The 24,517-nt window shown below is 29.8% G+C and overlaps 1 protein-coding gene across 2 annotated transcripts; it reads left to right on the top strand.

Moving 5' to 3' along the window:
- Positions 1-6,327: 6,327 nt before the first annotated feature.
- Positions 6,328-9,777, top strand: LOC100817319 (putative pentatricopeptide repeat-containing protein At5g52630). Of its 2 annotated transcripts, none has more exons than XM_006576518.3 (2): positions 6,328-6,756; positions 7,090-9,777. In XM_006576518.3, exons 1-2 carry the CDS (start codon positions 6,727-6,729, stop codon positions 9,154-9,156), a joined length of 2,097 nt encoding a protein of 698 aa, XP_006576581.1. In that variant the 5' UTR covers positions 6,328-6,726; the 3' UTR covers positions 9,157-9,777. The 2 variants fall into 2 exon arrangements, with proteins under 2 accessions (XP_006576581.1, XP_006576582.1); XM_006576519.3 differs by lacking the exon at positions 6,328-6,756 and adding an exon at positions 6,827-7,001.
- Positions 9,778-24,517: the final 14,740 nt, after the last annotated feature.

Below are 24,517 nucleotides of genomic sequence, written 5' to 3' on the forward strand. Positions count from 1 at the left end.
TCAAGCTTTCAAAGGCCACAATACCTTTCAAGCCTTTTCCCTAGAAATTCCTGCTTGATGCCACAAACTCAAGCAATGTTTCCATCCCAAAACTCTATTCATGTTCCACTGTCACCACCACTACCCGCCATGTTTCATCCTAACAACACTTTTCACCATTTTCAAGATCCCATCATGAATGGGCCTACTCACAACCCTCCCTTTGCAATGAATGGCCCTTTCAACCCCATCACCACCCCAATGTATGGGATACCAACCCCTGCTTTGGGTGATGGGTCTTCCTTGAGTGGCTTTGTTAACGTTCACCATCACCACCCTGTAACTTTAGCACCAAACAACAACAAAATGGAGGGGTTAGTATCCCATAACCCTTCCTTTATTATGAATGGTCCCTCCAACTCGATCACCACCCCAATGTATGGGATACCAACCCCTTCTTTGGGTGATGGGTCTTCCCTAGGTGGCTTTGTTAACATTCACCATCACCACCATGTAACGTTAGACCCAAATAACAACAAAATGGAGGCTTTATATGGTCATCACAAAGGCAAACACATATTGGATTTTTCACAGAACGCCATGATGCATCCATATGAAGCTTCTTCTTCCAAGTCACCATTGCCTTTTTCTCTCTCTAATGTGTACGAATGGGGGATAAGTGAATATCACCAGGACATTGATTGGAAGGTAAAGATGACAAATGATTCCAACATTGCTAATGATAAAATAATCAAAGGGCAGTGGACTTCAGAAGAAGACAGGTATATGCATATATGATACACCTAATTATGCACAAAATTTCCTATTCTCTATTTTCTAAATTTCTTTGATTTTTCTCTTTTTTATTATGAAAAATCAATAAAATAGTGACCATAATTAATAATGAGAATTGTGTGTGTGTGTGTGCGTGTGGGTGTGTGCGGGTGTCGGTGTGGTGGATGTGTGTGATTTTTTATCTCTAATTTTATTTTATTTTTTTATGTTTCTTAATAATAATAAAAAGAAAAATAAATTTAGTTGTGTGATTAAATTTTATATGATTTGTTTGATTTTAATTCATTGAAAAGTTTTTCCTTTATTCACTTCATTGCAATATTTATTAGTTCTGAAAAACTCATAATTTTTTAATTAAATTGAATTTATGGGTTTGCAGTGCACTTTTGGAACTCGTAAATCAATTTGGGCCGAAGAAATGGTCGCAAATTGCAAAGTTATTGCATGGTAGGATTGGTAAACAGTGCAGAGAAAGATGGTACAACCATCTTCAACCAAACATTAAGGTTTTCTCTTTTCTATTTATCACATAAACATACTTACATTTTTTTTGGGTCAATCATATATGATATTAAAGTTTAAACTTTTATAAACAATTAGCTCATATATTTGTGTAGTAAACTAAAGATAAACATGCAATTACTTAATAGTAATTCGTCTCAAAAATTAATAAAAAATACACTCAATTAAATTTTCATTTTTTCAATTTATGACTAAAAATATATTTTTAAGAAAAATCATTAAAAAATCATTTAGGAACACTTTCATAACATTCCAATTCATTTTTGACAAATTTTTCGAAGCTGATATTTTAGTCTGTTTTTGAAAAAAAATATCAAACAAAAATATTGTTATTTAATATTTGTCTCTTTTTCTCACAAATGTGAGTAAAATGTTATAGAGTTAGTTAAATTTTTAACGTATTTTTTATTCAAAGCAACATATATTCTAAATAAAAAATTAATTAACTATAATATTAAAGACAAGTTTTGGAATTATTTTATATGATTGAAAAATGATATTAAGCTACTTTTACTATATACAATTGCAATTTATTTAAACTTAAATATATTTTGTGCGAAATAAGATGTATAAACATGCAATTAATTAATTCTATTTAATCAATATATGTTTTAGCCATAATCTTTTTAGAATATTTATGATAGACATTTAATATTTTTTTTACATTTGATTGTTTTTGTAACATGTAACATCTTAACAATATTTTATTCTTATTATTACACGTTGATTGAAATACATGAATTTAAATAAGTCAATTTTTGTCCATTTATATTTAATATTTTTAATTAATTTTTGGATTTTCATGTTATTTGTGTAAAGTATCTATCAACTTTGTCAATGACTAATTTTCGTTGAGAAATTTTATTGGTCATTTTTTCTTCTAAATACCTTTACTATTTGATATAATTAAATATTATTTTTTATATAAGATTTTAATTTAATTTATTTGTGACTTCTAGCTTGATATTTACTCCTATACTTTAGTAAAAAAAAATTAAGTACTAGCGTAAAATTATTTTATAAAAATAGTTTTTATGATTTTTTATGATATTTTTATATAAAAAATTGTTTAAATATTTCATTCTTTTTCTAACACGTCCTCTTAATCTTTCACTTGGTTTTCAAAATTTGCATCTAATGTTTTGTTTTCTAGATGACCTTTAAGTCAAAATATGTGAATTTCCTAGTCAATTTATGACGGGATCCTTTTTTAGAGAAAAATTTATGATGATCTCTAAAACACACTAATTGGTGCTTTTGTTTCAATATAGCTTTTATTCATATGTAACATAATTTCATTATACATTTCATCACCTAACCCTTGCATTCAAGAAAAGCCAAAATGATCACATCTCTCATACTTATGTGAATTATCCTTTATGAAATTTCAAGTATATAACCACACATTTTGTGTCTATTAACTAATTCTATAGAAGGGCCCATGGAGCGTGGAGGAAGACCAAATCTTAATCGAAGCCCATAAGATATATGGGAACAAGTGGACCAAGATTGGAGAGAGGTTGCCTGGTAGGACTGAGAACACCATCAAGAATCGTTGGAATGGCACCAAGCGGCGCCAGAATTTCAAGAAGCATAACAAGAACAACCAAACCCCTTATGAAGGCTCCATGCTCCATGCCTACATTAAAAAGGTCACTGCTACTAAGTAAGCTGCAAAAGGGCTAAAGAAATCCATAAGTCTGAAGAATAAGAAGGTGTTGAGATGTTTTCATGGTTGGACAATAGTTATGCTATAATTTAGGTAGAAATGTCATTATGTTATATCATATATCCTTTTATGTTTTTCTTTGTGTGTTTGTTATGTTATTTCGATTTTAGTTTTTTAAGTTTTATAGTGTATCCAAGTTTCGACTATTTCAATAACATATAAATGAAGGAAGTTTGTATCCAACTTTTGGTGGGCATCTTTAAATTTTCTATAGCATATTCCCTTGGGGTGGGGGGGGGGGTGTTAAAATTTATGAGTAGATAATAAATTTCACTCTATTGACTTGGTTTTTATGAGTTACATTGTGACTTTGTAAGTACATAATGACTAAATGCACTCAAAAGAGATCAAATTGTGACAATATTTTACTAATAGAATTAATGATTTCAATACTAATATGATATTTTATTTTATATAAAAAGAAAGTATTGTATTAGCATGAAAAAACATAAACAAAATCAAGATAGGGATAAAAAGACAACTTAAAAAAATCATGAATGGTTTAATTTAATAAACAAAGTAAGCTAAAAACTAATTAATGTGTTTTGCATTTAATAATTAATTTATATATAATAATAAATCTAATTATATGATATGAGTTGGATCGACTTGAGTCGCGTTAAAAAATAGAACCTGTTAGTCTATTACCCAATCATATATGATCGAGTCTTAATTGTCTCGGGTTGGGTCACGAATTGACCCATACCCATGAACACCCTTAGTCTTGTCATAGTTTATACCATGAACTTTCTTGAAACCTTCTATCACTAGCCACGCCTTAAAGGTACTCACCTTACCATCCATGTCAATCTTATTCTTGAAGACCCATTTACACCTTATTACCCCTTTAGGTGGATCAACCAAGGTCCAAACCTGGTTAGTGTACATGGACTCCATCTCAGATCCTATGGCCTTATGCCATTTCTCATATTTGGGCCCAATAATGGCCTCTTGGTATGTCACAGGCTCATCTTGATCCGTGAGCAGCACATCACCTTCTAGGATGAGCATAAGTCAATAACTCTCAAGTTAGTGACAAGACTTATTCGATCTATGTAGCTCTTGTGCTACTTGAATTGAAAACTGGTCCACAATGATTTGTGGTGTCGATTCTTATTCCATTACAAGTGGATCAATACGTCACTTGGATTTCTCTAAGATCTGGATTGATACCACTAGCTCTATTGGAGATGTATTCCTCCTCAAGGAATACTTCAGTCCTAGCAACAAACACTTTGTCCTTGAAGGTGTTGAAGAAATAATATCATTTAGTTTCCTTAAGGTATCCCACAAAGACACATTAGTCTGATTTGGGTTTTAGTTTGTTTTAAATCATATGTTTCACAGAAACATGACAACCTCATGTACTTATAAAAGATGTACTAGGCCTTCAGCCCATCTATATCTCACATGGTGTCTTTTCAACCACCTTAGACAAAACACGATTAAGTGTGAAAGCAATGTAAGTAAAGCATGTCCCCAGAAAGAGTGAGGTTTGAATGACTCATCATAGATTGTATCATGTCTAACGAGGTTTGATAACTCCTCTCAAACACATTTTTCCATTACATTGTTCTGGGTGGAATGAGTTGAGATAAAATCCCACATTCCCTCGTATAGTTATCAAACTCATGGCTTAAGTATTCACCACCATGATCTAATCATATGGCCTTAATCTTGCCTAGTTGGTTCTCTACCTATTTTTTTGAACTCAGTGAACTTTTCAAAGATTTCTTGCTTGTGTTTCATGAGATACACAAAGTCATATCTATAGAATGAAGTGACAAAGATAACACAAGAAGGGGGTTGAATTGTATTTTCACAAACTTAGAATCCTTTTTTGTAAAATTTGGTGATTTTGAGTTAGTTCAGAAAATATTAGTTTAGATTGAAGAACTATTATAAGCTTAAACTGTAAATACAATAGATTTTGGAAAATATATTTTTAGTAGCTCAGAACCAAGTTTCAATATGCTTGTTTAATTGAAAAGGTTTAGATGAAAACACTTTATTGTTCAAAACCCAATTATTTGATGTGGATGCAAAAACAACACAGTAAAAAGGAGAAAGGGAAAAGAAAATGCACAAAATATTTTTGTATTAGAACTTTTACACTGGATTTTTACAACCTGCCAATAACTAGACTAGCAACACACTAGATTTTCACCTTGCCAACCACTTGCGGGACTTTTACAACAAAGTTATGTGTATCATTGCACAGAGACAAAATCTCTTTTATACATGGGATTTTCTCTAAGGAAATAAGCAAATATCACTTCTATTTAGTATAGATTACAACTTAAAACAAAAATGCAGAAGTGGGTCTCTCTCTCACTAAGAGGTGTTGAAGCAGCAAAGGCAGATTTCTCACACAAAGATGCAACTTGAGTTTTCTCTCTCTAGGTAGCTTCAATAGTCTTCACAAAGCTCCCTTCAACTTGAGTTTACATTCTCAAAGTCATTTCCTTCATCATTATGATTTTGACTTTGACACAACTTCATTCTAATGTGGTCAACTCTCATAGCCTTTGATATCTCTTCTTAGTAAGGCCTTGTTGTTATCTTTGCACTAGGTTAAGGTTTAGTACTCAAAGGGAAGCACCAATTTTCATCATGTAGATGGACTTCATTCAATTCTTCAGAGGCTTTACTCTTGACAACTTGTCTAAGACACCCTTTCTGAGCTTATTTTGAACTCATCAAAATGTTTGCTCATCTATGCTTTTGATGCACATGTATCACTGAAACACTTAGCAGATTTATTACTCATCACACACATTCCATCATCCTTACAATTCACATAGTTAATGGTTTGTCATAATTAAAACAAGAAATATGAATTCAACATTAAAGGCATCAGTAAAATGTGACAAAGGAAAACCGCCTCTAGCAGGCCAATTCAGGGGTCCACATACATTACTATATATTAGTTCCAAAATATCACTAGTCATCTCACCTTGACCGGTGAATGGGATACTCCCTCCATTCCTAATTATAAAAGTCTTTTAACTAATTCGTATCCCTTAAGAAAAGTAGTCATTGCATTAAATTTGTCGATTATTTATATTATCATTCAAAAATTACCTTTTTATTCTCTCTTTATTCACTTACTTGTTTCTCATTAATATTTGGAGCGAAAATAATTGAGTAAGATATGTAGGGAAAAAATAATTAATGCATCTATAAATTAGACATGGTCTTATAAAAACACAAACAAATTTTTGAAAAAGATTTTACAATTAAAGGGACTGAGGGAGTATTTGTCATCTTTTTCAACAAACATGATTCGCACACCTCAAAAGATTCATGATCAAACGAATCCAAGAGCCCATCTTCATGGAACTTCGAAGGATTCAAACCATTTGGTTTAAATCTTTTTGCATTTATGTTAAAGACAAACATTTTCACATCTAGATCATAGTGGAAGGGACTAATCTCTCACAACATAATTAATTAAGGTTTGAATTGTCATTGAAAAAGGTGTTCATATTTAGTACTCATTATGTCTCAAACAAAACTATTCCTCACGGAGAAGATATGTTGGAAAACAAAAAAGAAAAGGAAAAAGGAAAAAAAATAACATATTAGATCATAAATATAAAGTTGCGCGAAATCAGAATTTCAATAGAAGGCACACAAATGAACAGTGATGTTCTTTAAGTGTTCAAAACGTTCCACACGCTCACCCAACATGTGACAAAATGCATGAAACCAGCCGAATGTGTTCAAGGGTAATTGACATCATTTGATAGCAATAAATTTTTATTATTATACATATCCTAATCAAAATAATTTTACATGACATCGTCCCTGTTAAAACTTAGCACCTGAAACTATAGGCCCTCTTAATTATTACAAATGGAAAGGTATAAAATCATGACAGAGAAATGCAAAAGTGCTTAATTTTTTAGTTCTAGAGTTTGATTCTCATAATAACTCTTTTTCTGGGGGATTAGCTTACAACTTTAGTATGTATGTATGTATATCTATTTGCACTTCATTTATTCAATTTTTCTTTTCTGTGTTCACATAATTTTTCTCTGATTTGGCATTTTAACTTTCAGAATCTTTTTGGATCTGGCCACAAACTAAGTGACACCAAAACAGTGGCTCACCTTATCCAAACCTATGCACGAACCAAAGAGTTAAACAAAGGAAAGCAGTTGCATGCTATGCTGATTCGAGGAGGGTGTTTGCCAAACACCTTTCTGAGCAATCACTTCCTCAATTTGTATTCCAAATGTGGAGAGCTTGATTACACCATCAAACTGTTTGACAAAATGTCACAGAGAAACATGGTTTCTTGGACATCCATTATTACTGGGTTTGCTCATAATTCGAGGTTTCAAGAGGCTTTGAGTTCATTTTGTCAAATGAGGATTGAAGGAGAAATAGCCACACAATTTGCACTTTCAAGTGTGCTTCAAGCTTGTACCTCACTTGGGGCAATTCAGTTTGGTACGCAGGTGCATTGCCTTGTTGTCAAATGTGGGTTTGGCTGTGAACTGTTTGTGGGTAGTAATTTGACTGATATGTATTCAAAGTGCGGGGAGTTGTCTGATGCATGTAAAGCTTTTGAGGAAATGCCTTGTAAGGATGCAGTGTTGTGGACGTCAATGATTGATGGCTTTGTGAAAAATGGAGATTTTAAGAAAGCTTTAACGGCTTATATGAAAATGGTCACTGATGATGTTTTTATTGATCAGCATGTGCTTTGTAGTACTTTGAGTGCTTGCAGTGCACTTAAAGCTTCTAGTTTTGGGAAGTCCCTTCATGCAACCATTTTGAAGCTTGGATTCGAATATGAGACTTTCATAGGAAATGCCTTGACAGATATGTATTCAAAGTCTGGAGATATGGTAAGTGCTTCAAATGTCTTCCAAATCCATTCTGATTGTATAAGTATAGTGTCTTTGACTGCTATTATTGATGGTTATGTTGAGATGGATCAAATTGAGAAGGCTTTAAGCACTTTTGTTGACTTGCGGAGGAGGGGAATTGAACCTAATGAATTTACATTCACTAGCTTGATCAAGGCTTGTGCTAACCAAGCAAAGCTAGAACATGGGAGCCAGCTCCATGGTCAAGTTGTCAAATTCAACTTTAAAAGAGACCCTTTTGTTTCTTCAACACTAGTTGATATGTATGGAAAGTGTGGGTTGTTTGACCACTCAATCCAATTGTTTGATGAGATTGAAAATCCTGATGAAATAGCATGGAATACACTAGTGGGAGTTTTTTCTCAGCATGGTTTAGGAAGAAATGCCATTGAAACTTTTAATGGGATGATCCACAGGGGACTGAAACCAAATGCAGTAACATTTGTTAACCTTTTAAAAGGATGTAGTCATGCAGGAATGGTTGAGGACGGGTTAAACTACTTTAGTTCCATGGAGAAGATTTATGGGGTAGTCCCTAAAGAAGAGCATTACAGTTGTGTTATTGATTTGCTAGGTAGAGCTGGAAAGCTTAAAGAAGCAGAAGACTTTATAAACAACATGCCTTTTGAACCAAATGTTTTTGGCTGGTGTTCTTTCCTTGGTGCTTGTAAAATTCATGGGGACATGGAAAGGGCCAAATTTGCAGCAGACAAATTGATGAAGCTTGAACCTGAAAATAGTGGGGCTCATGTTTTGCTTTCAAATATTTACGCAAAAGAAAAACAATGGGAAGATGTACAAAGTTTGAGAAAGATGATAAAAGATGGCAACATGAATAAGTTGCCAGGTTATAGTTGGGTTGATATTAGAAATAAAACCCATGTGTTTGGGGTTGAAGACTGGTCTCATCCTCAAAAGAAAGAAATTTATGAAAAGCTTGATAATCTTCTTGATCAGATAAAGCGAATCGGTTATGTTCCTCAAACAGAATCAGTTCTGATTGACATGGATGACAATTTGAAGGAGAAGCTTCTTCATTATCACAGCGAGAGGATTGCCGTGGCATTTTCATTACTAACCTGCCCAACTGGTATGCCGATCATTGTCAAAAAAAATTTAAGAGTTTGCTCTGATTGTCATTCTGCATTAAAATTTATTTCTAAGGTTACAGAGAGAAACATCATAGTCAGAGATATCAGCAGGTTTCATCATTTCTCCAATGGTTCGTGTTCCTGTGGAGATTACTGGTAATGCTCAAAAGCTTGAAAGTTTTGGAAAAGATATGATGCTTCATGCTAGAAAACCATATTGAAGGAAATTCCAAGGACATTAATTTTCACAATTGTTTGCCTCACCATTCAAAATAAGTGGTATGTCCATGCTGCATTAACTTAATTATTAACAAGGGTGAGTCTTCAAGTTTTCATGGTATCTATGTCATGCGAAATTCTTAAGGATGAGATTTGTTGAAATTCATTTTTCCTTGGATGCCTGACTGCATTTGGATTTTTGTCTTATTATGTCTCACATGGGTATCAATAAGGCTCTCAACAGATAAAGACCCCAGAAAAGAGTGTGGCAAGGACGTTGGATTGGCTTCAGTTTCAAAGGTTACTGAAGTGTTGATGTTTCAGCCACACGGTACCAAAGAAAAGTGCAAGGGTTGAGTTGGAACAAGGGAGCCTTTTACAGAAACTTAGTGTTGTTTTGTAGTGTTAAAAAAAGTGGTAAGCAAGCTGGAATTTTATGGGGAGTTTGTGATTTTGAAGTATATTTTCCACATTGTTGGGTTTACGTTTTATTTCCAGACACTTACCAGTTACCACAGCCTCTCCTGTTATGGCACAACTCAACCAAAACTACATTAATTTTGCTCTTCCATTCACACACTGTTCCTGATTCAATTACATCACCCTCTTCTGGATTAACAAGGTTAATAAACCCCATCAGCTATTGTTTCTCTTCTGATAGAGTGATAGTGAGTGAATTTTATTTTACTTATTAGGGAGTGGCAGTGGGAAGCTGAGCTCAAATATTATAACATGATGCCAAAACTCAAAATCATATTAAGTAATGTATCTTAGGTGACTGGAAAAAAGAGTGCCCGTGATTATTTTTCATGTGATTCTCTTAGTCTTAAAATCACATGGATTTGGGCTTAATAGAACCTAACTATATGAGCAGGATGTCTTAGCCTATGAGGCTTTGGTTGAGTAGCAACGCTTCCCATAGAAATAATTTCATTGAAAGATAGTGTGCCAGGTTATATATATGAGTAGCAACGCTTCCTCTTGTTAGCTGTTGCCCAAATTTGGATACTTATATATATGAAGCAATAGTGTGCCAGGTTATAATAATTTAAATACTATGGACCGTATTTTATTCATTCTGATGTTTTTGCTTCTGTATAGTTACAGGTTGCAAAAAGGAAAATTTCTTTGTAATTGTTAAAGTTTTAGGGTTTAGAAAAGAATGCACGTATCAGATAATAAATCCATTAGATAAAAAGCTTATTCAATTGTTGCATTGTAAATTTTATTCAACTGCTATGTTGGATCATGGATGAGTGAACGAACTGGAAAAGATGAAAGTTACAAATCAATACATTAGAAAGAAAGATGTGATAACACCTATGGTCACAAAGATGGTTGAAACTCATCTTAAGTGATTTGTATGAGTGGAGAAATTTTTTAGAAACTGCAATAAGGAGAGTAAATCAAACAGAGGATACATCAAAAGTAGAAAGAGACCCAACAAAAATTGTAAGAGAAATCATTAACAAGGATTTTGAGGTCAACGGTTTTTTTTTTTTAGGGAATGAGGCCAATGGTTTTATTATAAACATAATTTTGCCATAGAGCATTATAGGATCTTTTTATCTATGTAGTCAACCCACCTAATTGGAAAAGGTTGGGTTGTTTTTTTATGATAATTAAAAAATAATAATGGATTCTAAAACAAAAGAACAGGTGAAGCAGTTAAGGTGGACCCTTCAATGGATTAGAGTCCAGAACATTCAGCAAACTCATTCTTAGATATATTTGTTATGGTGTTAAAAAAATCAGAACATTATAAGTATTTTAAGACATGTGAGAGTTTCTCTTCCACTCTCACATGATTTATGTCTATCATGTTTTCCAAGTGTCCTAAGATCTTATCACTACTCGTATTATGTGGTTTTTGATTGATATTAGTTCTAGTTTATCTGTTTTGTATGTCTGATTGATGCATACATGTGATTTTGCTAAACGCAAACTGCCAAAGTGGCAACACTTAATATTTTTCATAAAATCAAGAAACGGTTAAACTGCCAAATCAAGGACTGGCATATCTAATATTATGTGATAATATTCCATTCAACTACACTAATGCTCAGCAATCATCGTATCATTTGTCACAAACAAATGGTTGATCTGAATGATATTAGATTGAATCTTTTTAAATACAATTTTCAAATTTTATGGATAAAAAAATAATTAAAAAAATACCACACCACTAAAGATAAATAATTAGATTTTTTAATAAAGATTAATCATCAATAAAATTAATGAGTATTTCACTCCAATCTTATGGATATCGGAAAAAAATAATCATCGTCTAGTTGATTCTAATAACATGATCTTCGAGATAATAATATTTATATTAATATTCTAACTAAATTAATTCAGTAACCATGTCCTAAGCCACTTTGTTTGTACCTATATAAAATAAAATGCCTTAGGCAATATTTGATGCGTGTAGGAAATATCAAGAATATAAAAGACATTCGAGGAAACAATAAAGCTTATATCCAAGAAAGCAAGCACAATATTTAATCACATTAGGTATTTCCTTTTTGTGAAATCAGCTGTTGATGCTTTTTTTATTTCCCTATGGCACTGACGTACAGCCACATTTAAGAGCATCCATTGGTGTAAGTTGGTATATAGTTTCAACTTTGAAGGATCTCAACCAACGATCTCCTTTTTGCCTCAATTTTTCAAGAAAAAACATACATTATAACAAAAAGCCCCCACAAGGCAGGTACAAATTGAAAGAATCAAATTAAAACCAAGGGAAAGTGGACTGCACATCAACCCTTTGACCTGGTCAATTTTTTCTATGAAGGTAGAGAATGGCTATGAGCCTAGCTATTCGAGTGTACTTAATCTATTTTATCATTTTTTTATTGTCAGATATGTTTTCGATTGAAGTTGGATGAAGAATTATGTGGGCCATGAATCAAGAAGATGCATGGTTGATGATGGAGAATTTTTTTTGTTTCCAAGGCCAAGAGATTAAACATATTCAAATCATTTGCAACAAAGTTTGACTTTGTCAATTTGTTTTTGCGTCATGCATCACGTCCGAAGAGGCTTATAAATTTAGTTGCAGGCATTAGTGAGGCAACAGATTTTTTATCATATTTTTTTACTGCTTTAATTTAGGTTTACCTATTGTTTTCTCTTCTGGTGCTTTCTCCAATTTTATCGAAATGCGGTAGTGATTAATGGTTCTGACTTGATTGGGTTGTTAAAATAATAAAAACTAGTAACAAGAAACGATTGGCCAGTGTTGTGATCTTGCTTTGGAAATTATGAAAAGCATGAAGCTAGAAAGTTGTGAAAGTAGATATTCCACCCTGTGATACTATTCATTAAGCATGCTGATTTGCTGCTTAGTTCAAGGATTGTCTTTTCTTTTTCTTTTTTGTTGATGTATCTCTATAATTAATTCATGAATCCATTTTTTAGACGTAATTGTAATTTTTTTTCTCTTTAATTTAGATAATGCGTATTGAGATTCTTAAGGTTTTTTTTTATCCAATTAAGTTCTTTCATTTTTAAAACAAAGTAAAGTTGGTCTAAGAAATTCAATCAATTAAATCATTTAAAACCTTTTTCTGCTCAAAATTCACTAACCAAAACATTAAATTTTTCCCAATTAAAAAAGGCTTAATTATTTTACAGATCCTTTGATTTTACTAAATTTTGAATTAGGTACCTTGAACTTTTTTTTCTTTTAATTGGATTGCTGAACTTTTATTATTTTTTTTCAATTGGGTCCCCTTGTCTAATTACCTTTAAGAAAAATTAATCAAAGACATCTGATTAGAGGTACAAACATTAGATTTGTGCTTCTAAATGTGTTGTGATCATAATTGAGTCGATTCTCAGATATTTTTATAGAGTTTTAAACTTTACATAATTACCTAGCATGGAAAGTCAATTGAATATTTTCAATTATAAATTACTTTGAAGCATGCGACAGTATAAATATGCTTGAGAATATAATTTCAATTCATTAGAAGAGGGTCATGTGATTGCATAAGGTGTGAAATCAAGAATATGTACTTCGAGTAAAGAAGAGATGTTTACTGATGAACATTCCGAAATAATTTTTGAGTCATAAAGGGATGTTTACTTAAGGACATCCAAGAACCACTTTGAGGGCGGTAGAGTTTTTAGATGACGTCATTTTCAGTGAAAAAAGATAACGCCACTCCCGATGAAGAAAGATAAGTCAGGTAGACACCACAAGGATTACTATAAGTCTGATAATTGGTTCAACAAGGAACCTAAAGAGAAACTCTCACCAAAATTTATCAAATGTCAAAAGTTTTTTTATTGAAAACAAAAACAAATATTTATAGTGTGTCTGAATAAAAAGATAAAAATAGATATGGATCTTCTAAATCGTTTGGATCAAAATTACAATAATAGAATAGAAGACATGTGTTTTTAGGCAGTTTATTTATCCCTTATTTTTATGCTTCTATAATAGGCGAATATATGTAATTTCTATTGGCTTTTTGAACCATACACTACGTACTCTTGTATACCAATTAAGCCGAACTCGTGGAAACCAGGTTTTATGGAAAGATGAACGTTCTGACCCAATTTTTTCTTTTTACTTTTTGATTAGTTTAGTTTAGGTTTACTTTCTCGCATTTATCTTTCTATATATGACTCATTCTTTCTGAGTATTCTAAATCCGTTGCATTTTTTATATTATCGAATCTATATCTATAAATGCTTTCTGTGCATGTACTGAATACTTGTAAATTGAAATGAATTGTATTTGATCTTAAGAATTCAACATTTTGTTAGAATTACAAATACTTTGTTAAAACCTATATAATTGTTAAATCGAATTGAGTACATTTCCTCCAATTGAAAATAAAATTTGTTATTAGTTTGATTAAATAACCCTTAATTAATGGTATTTTGGTTAATGTGAAATCTCATTAAAAAGCTTATTTGTTGATTGAACTGTTTTCAAAACCTTTAACCAAAATTTCCAATTAACAAAAGGTCAATTCAACCCAAATACTATTTTACAAGTCTCACAATTGTTTTGCTCTACAAGTCATGTATTTACCCTGCTGTGATTTAAACTTGCCTCCATCCCTAATATTGAAGAATTGAAAGATGAAAGTTAATTAAATTGAATAGTTAAAATAATTTAAATTATTTTTTTAATTTTAATAATTTATATTAACTATGTAGTTAAAATTCTCTCATCTTATACTCGTATCTTTGGCCTGATCATGAAAAGCTTCTTGTATGTATATATCTTGTAAGGATCGGAAATCAAAAGTTATTGGACAATGAAACTTCGTGGGGCTGGAAGGGATGGTGCTTAATGCTTTGTTGCTGGCAGGACCTTGCAACAGGTTGGATGGAGTCGTGGCTTACGACAATTCATAATGGCACTCAAACAAAAAGGTTTTGTCCAATACTCTTTCAAAAATACAACATAATTATATAAATCATGAAATTACGTCTTAAACTAAGACTAAAATAATTAAAAAATTATTTATCAATATACACTCACTTTTTCTTTCTTCTTTTTATCTACCTAATTTTTTCTAATTTTTTATCATTTTATTTATAACAAATTGTTGATCCGAATAATACTAAACTAATCTCAGATTTAAATCTTTTGATAAAAAAAATGTAATTAACCGAAAAAATCTTATTAAAAATGATTATTTATAAAATTGGTGGATCCTTAATGTGTCGTCTGCACCACTTTCATGGGAAAAAGAAATGCATCCAAGATACTAGTGCATATATCATTATGGCTAAAACATAAATTACGTCTTCATACGTATAGAAATGTTCAAAATTTATTCTCCTGAAACTTGTAGTATAAGTTTACATACTTACAAAATTAAAATATGTCACTTTTTAGTTTGGACATAAGTTTGGGCAAAGCTAAAGCTACTATAATGGTATTTTACACCCTCTATGCATACAATCAATATAAATATAATGTTTTCTTTACATATTTCATACATATAATCGATGAAAAAAAAATAATACATGCAGGTTTGAATATTTAAGTATTGTTCTAGGTTTGAAAATGACACATTTTAATTTTATGATGATGAAAAAATATACTTAAAATTTTACAGAAATAAATTCTATATATTTTTATATTTATAAAAATAAAAAATATATTTTAACAAATTATTAATTTCCAAATTAAAAACTATGCATATTTTTTTTAGTTTAATGTATATGTACTAATAATATAAATAATTTTAAATGTTATTTTAAATTTATTATATATAATAAATTATAATTGAATCACTATATTAAAAAATTTATACCATGAATAACACTTTTTTTTATTAAGAAATTAAAAGCTGGTATAATAGTAGTTGTAGCACATAATATTTTAGTTAGTACGTTTGAAATTCACCACTCCACTGACAGTGCCTCTCTTCCCACTCGCTACTGTTGCCATTTCCGTGCTTATTTTCATTCGGTTGATAGATCGTAGATTCTTTGGATTCCCTTTTCAATCTTTCGCCACGTGTCATGCTCCTCCTCTCTCGTGGGTGTATCGTTCTTTTCAATCTGAAGATTTTCTCGTCCTCGAGTTAAAAACTTGCACGTTCTTCCCCTGTCACTTTTCAAAATTTAAATTCCCAAACAAAACGAGGGAGGGAGTGAGACATTGAGATTTGAAAATTGTTTTTTTATTTTCTTTTTTATCACTTTTTATTATGTTATTTTATGCTAACTTTATCCTTTCTTAATTTCTTGTTCATAAGTATTTAAATAATATTAATAAAAATACTTAATATTTTTTAGTAAATATTTGTTTACTAATAATATGATAAATTTATTAATTTTTAAAATAACTTTTTTAAAATTATATTTATTATTATTTCAAATTGATTGATAATGTAAATTTTTATATTAACAATATATAAAAATTAAATTCTAAATTTTTAATAAAATATTTTTTATTTCATTAATAAAGAAAAATTAATATTTATAAAAATATTTATATCAACTAATTCATTTTGTTATATTACTAATTCATTTTATTTGGACTAAAATTCAATGCATATATTTATTACAGATGTAATAGTAAAAAGTTAATTAGAATATATGGGGTGTCATTAAATTACAAACTATTATTTGTGATAAATTTATGGATTAAATACTCCCTCTGGTTTGTTCTTATAAGATTTTTTTTAAGAAATTATTTGTCCATTTTTATAATTTTTTTTTAATTTTTAGATACATTAATTAATTTTCCTTAAAGTACTTGTAAATTATTTAAAAAATTGAAAAAAAAAATAATAAATGCTAGAAATTAATTAAAGTAACTCTTTGTTAAGTCAAAAGACTTTTGTGTCTTGAGGCAAATTAAGATCCCTAATTATTTTGGTTAAATGAAAATAATTATAAATGTTAAAAATTGTGTCTTATGCTATATCAGATCATGTTTCGTGATCCTGCATCTGAACCATCAAACAAAAATAAGTTTAAAGTCATGATTTGATATAACATATGTCAAATGACATTTAAGATTTCATTTATTTATTTGTGTCTGAGATTCATTTTGCAAAAATATTATTTTAGGATATGTTGAATTCTATAAAGAATAAATGAAATTTAAGTTCTAAAATTGGCAAACAAGCATCAAAAGAAACGCACTTTGTTATGACATGCTTGCTCTGGCCAAAAGGAAGTGGTTTTCTGCGGAAGTGTCCTACATGAAAGCCAATCAGAGTGGTTTCATTACATGAGGAAGGACGTGCATTTAATGCAAACATTAAATTGTCCAACAACCATAAGCATCAGACGCAAGTTTAAGTGAAGAAATTCATCTAGTGAGACAATGAATACTTAAAGATGAATGCCTATAAATACTAGAAGCTTTGAAGAAATGAAGTTACGAACCTACGCGCAAACATTCATATACTTTGTGTAAAAAATATTCTCTAAATTTTCTATATAGTTCTAAAAAAAACTCTCAAAACACTTTGAACATATTAAGAGAAAATATTAAGTGTTGATATTGTACATTCGTCTATAAGACACTTAAAAGTTAGTCATTGTGTAAACAAACAACAAAATTGTTTGATTTGTATAAAGCCAAGAGTGGTTTGCTAGGACAAAGACTACTGGGTTGCATCAAGCTTGGGGTAGAGTTTGATTTATAAAGCCAAAAGCGGTCTGTGACAAAATACTTATGACTTTGAGAAGTTAATGAACTCTTGGTGGTTTAGCAAGAACTCGACGTAATCTCTATGGTTGAAACAAATCAGTATAAATCTTTTTGTTTGTTTATCTTTCTACTTTCCTCTCGTTTAAACTAATTTAGGATTTGAATTTGTTTTTTTGCTTAAAAATTGTTTCTCATTGCAAAGTTTGTATTTCATCATTTGAAAGTTTTTGTAAAAATCCGTTATTTGTTTTACAAAATTTTTCAGACAATAACTTTGTTTTCTTCGATAAAAGCTTAAAAAGTTTTTAAGATCACAATTCATTCCCCCTTCTTGTGATATTTGTATTTACTCTATTAATTTCTCTCCCTTACTAAGATTGGAGAATTCACTCATCTACATTAATTATTTTGTCTTGGAACATTTGTTTTATACATTCTCTAAATTTAATTAATTATGTGGGAAGCAATTAAGTAAAAATAGAGAGATAAATAATTTCAAAAAAACTTAAAGGGTAAATTTGGAAGAACAATGCAAATAGTTAATAAATTTAATCTGATTAACTAAATTAACTATTTTTTAAGGAGTGCGAATTAGTTGAAAAGGTCTTATAAAAAGGGATGGATAGAGTATTTTAAAGATATATAAAAAAGCATTTTTTAAGTAATTAGTTAATAGGACAAAATGTGTTTTTGGTATTTATACGTTCATTAAAATTTGATTTTAGTCCTTATATTTTTAAATTGATGAATTTATTCTTTTATTTTTTTCCCAAAATCTGAGAATTTAGTCACATCTACTAGCTTCTATAATGATCATACACATTCATATTGACATGGCAAAAAGTTTGCTAATGCTTTTGATTTGTGGTCTAAAATACAATTTTTGACGATTTTGAACCCTTAAAACTTGCATTCGCAATTTCTTAAAACTTAATTATTAACATTTTTTTTTTGCCACCACAAAATGATCCTACTTTAGAGAACCCAATTGCCCCCTTCTTAACCTAATCACCTCTTTCTTCCCTAACTCAATCCTAAACCTTAATCTCTTTCATCATTGCTATTTGGAGTGTGAATGAAAGATGAAGCAAATCCCCCGCCCTTTTCCTTTTATTTCTCCACAATGAACCAAACTTAAAGATTAAATCCCTATAACCTTTCTCCCTCTCATTCAAACTCTTAACTCAATCTTAATTTCTTTTCCACTTGATTCTTCTTCCTCCACTGAAGATGACCACTACAAAACCATTGCATATCTCTAAAAATTTCCATAACATCGAAAACAAAATTCAATAGTGAGTTGGTGATGGAGAAGCTAGGGTTTACCAAGCTTTGTGGAATCAATGTCACTATAATGGTCATAGTTGTAGGATCTTGGTCCTCCATGCAAGATTGATGAATTCAATTAAGGTGAAAGAGAACATTGGTGCCTCTATGATCAAGACTATAGTCGCAAATAATTGGTGAACTAGTTTAGTCCTCTATTCCAAGTCATCCATCCTCACCCAAATTGGTGTGTATTTGAGAAGCTTACCAACCTCTCTTCTCCATCCTCAACTTGAATAGGAGACTTCATCTCCACAATGCTCACAAAGACATATAAGCACAATTGTTAATGACACCATCAAGCACTTCTTTGATCAATGACTATAGTCACAAATGGTTGGGGAACTAGTTTAGTCCTCTATTTCAAGTCCTCCATCCTCACCCTAATTGCAATGTTTGAGAGAAGCTTCACCAACCTTTCTTCTCCATCCTCAATTGAACAAGGACTCCACCTTTATGATGCTCACAAAGATGTATGAGCACAATTGTTAGTGGCACCATCGATTACATGGATTTGAGCTTTTTGCATGTGTTGTTGTGATGACATCTTCCTTATGTTTAATCTAAAATTTGCTTATCGGGTGTTTTGGTCTTAGGAACATTTGAACTTTTGAGGATTGTTAATTATAGGTTGTGGCTTTTAAGTCTTAGATTGATGTTGGCTTCAAAGAAAGGATTGCACATCTTGCACCATTTTGACTTGAAGGATGTGATCCTCAGGGCCACTATGACAAACTCTTCATTGTTGTAATGTGAGGGTCATTATGAGTCTATGACATTAAGGCTATATGAGGGTTTCCTTTTTTGGGACTACAAATTTTGTTTTTAGTATAATATTTTTCCCTTCTTTTTTCTTCTTTTTGCAAAGAAAAAAAAAGGTGAAAGAGATTGGTGGGAGGTCAAGGTTTAGGATTGAGGTAGTGAAGAATATGGCCAATTGAGATCTATGCAATATGATCATTTTGTAGTGGTAAAAGACTATTTAATAAAATGTTAAAATTTTAAAGAAATTATAAATGTAAGTTCTAAGGATTCAAAACTATCATAAATTATAGTAGTATTTCATATTGTCACAAATCAAATCATTTATTGCATTCATCATGGTCACTAAGAGCATTTTCAGCATGGGGTTCTTACCTAGTTCCTCCACTTGAAGATATAATTTCGTGAAGAGACTGTCTAGTGGAGAGTGTCTTCGTAGTGGAACAAATTTCTTAAAAAAAAAGCATCTTATATAAGAAATTTGTGCTTAACGATAAAATATTATTATCCAACATCAACCACCCATGTAAAAAAAAAAGAGAAAAAACAATGAAAAAAAGAACAATCAACACATCTCATCTCATAATACAAATCAAAAAACACAATCATCTCATATATATAAAAAAATACAACCATCTAAAATACAAACCACGATGATCGTGGTGTGATGGTGGTGCCATGATGAAGAAAAGAAAAGAAATTGGGATGTGGCGTGGTGAAAAAAAAAAGAGAAAGAAAATGAGGAAAGTGAAAGTTGGGGAGGTCTAACAAAGAAAAGAAAGAAGGGTGTGAAGAAGGGAAAAAGAGGAGGTTAGAAGTAGTAAATCTAGGGAAGTGAAAAAGTTCAATGGATAGGCGGGAAAGTAAAAGTAGAAAAAAATCTAAAATGGTGTACTAAAATGTTAAGAAAAATTGAAAATTGATGTATTAAAAAATGGAGAAGTGAAGAGGAGAAGAATTGAAACATTAAAGAATATTACTATTGAAGAATATTAATTATGTTAATTATTTTATTAGAATAATAATTAAGTTATAATAAAAATATAAATATATGAATTGTTTAAAGTTTCTTCCATTTTCTTGCATTAAAATAATATCTGCATGAATTTTTTATAAGTCTAATAAGAGAAAGTCTTGCATACACATTTCCTTATATATCACACCATTAAAAGGTGACAACACATCAAAAATTAAAAATAAGAGAATAATAAAATAATAAAAACCGTTTTTCTTCTATTCTATCTTCTCCCCAAAATGCAACTGAACCTCACCCCAGAGGCAAATAGTGAACTGTGGCTAGCTGTAATGCTCCGTCCGAGTTAGCATACTTGAAAGAACCATAGCTAATAAAGTACACTCTTCTCTATCCTAAATATAATGCCAGCGTCTGATGCTTTTTTCTTTGGATTACCGTAGATTTTGAGGTTGGTGAGATTGATTTGTGTTGTTAATGATAGGTTCAGAATTTGTATATTTTTTGTATAGAAACCCAATAATCGTTACACTTGTTGTAACGCTTCATAGGAGGCCGTTACTCGGTGTGCGGAAGACATTAATACCGACTTCACCACAGGAAAATGCAGATCTTTAAACAAGAGGTGGTGAAAGGTTACGCTTCATCGGAGGCCGCCGCTCGTTGTGCGAACATTAACACTGCCACCAGAAAAATTTAGATCTTTGAAATCGCACAGTGAGGGAAGATGAAAGCTAGGGACACCACGAACAACAATATCTTGAGATGATAGAGACATCTCGGTTAAACCAGAGAAAAAAAAAAGGAAAAAGAAGAAGAGAAGAAGTACATTTTTTAAAAAAATTATGTTATTTTCAATTAATTTATAATATTTTAATGAGGTGTTAAATTTTTACTTGTGTCTAACACCTCGTGTTTAGGGTAGTATCTACCCAATACTTCATCACTGATTAATAAAGTGGCGAGACAAATTTCATTAATTTAAAAATATAAAAACCAACACTTAAAAACACATATTTCAACCTAGATAATAATATAAATTTCTTTACACCGAAAGCGTGTGAACAATTAAACTCTAACAAGAAATATATAAAAATATTCTAAAAAGAAAAAAAATAAAGTAAAAGACGTTGCTATGATTATTTTATAAATAATTCTAAATTTTTCTACAACATATTTATATTTAACATTTTCTTTACAAAGTAAGAGGATAATTTATAGAAAAATATAATATTATTCTTATTTTATTTAAATTTTGTTAGAGGAAAACGCAAGCCTTGCGCCTCCAAGGCAGATTCATCGTAGCCTGATGAGGAATGTTAGAAACATGTTCAATACTATATTTTTTATTTTTTAATTTTTTTTAAAAAATTACAAAATTTAGTAAATTTTATATTTTATTTAATAATTCTCTTAAATTTATAATTTTCAATCAATTTTAATTAATAAAAAATATGTTAAAGAGTGTTCCTACTTTCTTTTTAGCAGTTCTCTAGCCTAATTGGCTCTTGCTGTCTCAATTCTCAAGTCAATTCTCACCGAATCCCATCCTAATCGGGTCACTGTTACTGATTTTTTTTTCCAGATAAAAACATAACAGCGAGGATTTCATTTTAATTTATTTAATTAATAATTAATTAACTAGCAGTGCTGATTGTTTCAAAAGCTAGAAGATTCTATTTGTTTTTGTGGATTTGGTCTTATTCACTCATTTTGGTGGTAACAGCCTCAGCAAGAGATAAAAGGTTGGCGTCAAGGCAAAGTTTATTATTATTATTATTATTATTATTATTATTATTATTATTATTATAAAAACATGAATGTATTATAGGCACACTTTGTTTTTTTTGGAAATAAGGCGTAAAAAGGGAGAAAGAAAGGGAGAAATGGCTAAATAGGTAATTAAAATGCGATTTTTTTTGCTATAAATTAAAATGAGATATTCCTTTTATTATTGTTATTACTTATTACTCAAATAAAAAACATGAATTTATTATTTGATTTTAAAAATAGAAAGACAGACATTACCTACTTGAACAGAATATTCTTTTGGAAATAAAACATAAAATAGGAGAGAGAAAGGGATAAATGGCAAAATAGGTAAATTCAAAATTCTTCTAAAAAAAGGTAAATTAAAGATATAAATTAAAATGGGATATTTCTTTCATTATTGTTATAGATAGATGATTATTATGAAAATAACTAGTATACTCTCATTTATTTTCTAAAAATTATGTAAATGTATCTTACACTCTTTTCTCAAATTTAAACCAAATGTTGTGAATACAAGTTTAATTAAAAAAAAGGAGATTTTATTAAAAGTTAAGTGAATTTTTTCTATGGAAATTATTATCATCAATGATAAATATTTCGTATCAATAAATAATGAAAAAAATTTCATTTTATTTATCATTTTTTATCTCAAATTATTTTTGAGTATAAAACATTAAGAAAATCTTAATTTTTTTTATTAATATTCTCCAATATTAAATACACTAATAAAAGTATATTTCTAACTATACACTATAGTTCTTTAAAAAAATTATACATTGTTGTTAGTAAAAATATTTTAGTAAGATAAGGGAGAGTATTTGATTAGGATTTCAAAGGATTTTTTTTAATAAAAAAATTTTGTGTTATTTAATTAAGATTTTAAAATAGTATAAATAAGTCTTATGATATTCAATTAAGATTTTTTAAAAAAGACAATAAAATTTGATGGTATTCAATTAAGATTTTTATAACTTATAAAAAGTCTTTCGATTTAAAAAATATATAAATTTTGATAAATTTTTTTAAAAAAGATTTTGATGGATTTAATAAGACTTTTTAGTATAGAGCATCTATCAAATAATTTTATCCAAACCCTTGAGATTTTGTTAGACTTTTTTCTTTCTTTTTTTTATTGATTATCAAATATTTTTTTCTCTCATTACACGTCTCCTCTTCTTTTTCTAATATTATTCAAGATTTCTTTTATTTTTTTGGAATAAAAAATATCAAATATATTCTTCTCTTATGTACTTTTTCCTTTGTTGTCTAACTTAAATTAAAGTTTATCATATTTTTCTTATACTAACTATTCCCATCGCCTATTCGACGGAATATTTTTATGATTGTCATCCTTAATTTTTTTCATCCACATAATTTAGTAGCCCTCCTAACAATTTTTCACCCTCACTATTCCCTTCCTTTTAGTATATGTTTATTATTAGACTTCATTTTAACACATCATTAGATCTATCAAAAACTAATTGTAATAATTAAAAAAAATTAAAAAATCAATGTATGATTTTAAATCTATTGTTTAAATCCAAAAGTGAGAATGAAAAAATGTTATTATCATAAATATTAATATAGGAGGATATAAAACTAGAATCAATATAACAATTAAAAGGTTAAAAAAATTATATTAGATTTACTTTTATTTATCCAAACCTCATCATTTCTTATTATTTTTTTCACCAACTCTTATAATTTTGAATATATTTTTAAAAATTCACACAGTCCTTTCAAATCTTATAAATTTATAAAATCTTTTCAAGTCATTTAAATTCTTATAATATAAATTCATTAAAATTTAAACTATCATAAAAGTCTTGTAAATAAATCTGATAAGTTATAATATTACTATATAATCTTTACGATTTACAAGATTTTTTTTTTGCCAAAATAGTTTTTTAAAATCCTTATCCAATACACTCCCTAAATTATTTTATCATAAAAATGGTTTACTTAATTATTTTCTTAAAATATGTGTATTATCTTAAATAGCAAATAAAATAATACATATGAACCCAACTTTTTTTTAGGTAACAGATGAACACAACTTTTTTCATGTAAATATTTTTATATTATTAACTAATAAAAAATTATGAGAAAAATTACTTTTAAAGTAATTAATTAAAAATAATAAATTTATCATATATAATCTTTAGTGGATGACAGTCTAACAATTTATTAGAATTATTTTTAAAATGGAAAGAATTATAGTATTTTTTTAGGAATTATTATTATTATTATCATTTTTTGTGTAAATTAAAGGAAGAAGATTAAAATAGTTTGGATTGGAAATATAAAAAATAGGGGCACTCTTTA

The sequence above is a fragment of the Glycine max genome, chromosome 3 (assembly GCF_000004515.6).
Source record: "Glycine max cultivar Williams 82 chromosome 3, Glycine_max_v4.0, whole genome shotgun sequence".
NCBI classification, from domain to species: domain Eukaryota; kingdom Viridiplantae; phylum Streptophyta; class Magnoliopsida; order Fabales; family Fabaceae; genus Glycine; species Glycine max.

Bases quoted from the DNA above. Each gene is read 5' to 3' on its own strand.
- LOC100817319 (XM_006576518.3), top strand. From the start codon at position 6,727: ATGCATGAAACCAGCCGAATGTGTTCAAGG. The intron at 6,757-7,089 runs GTAATTGACATC...TTTAACTTTCAG, and splicing joins CCAGCCGAATGTGTTCAAGG to AATCTTTTTGGATCTGGCCA.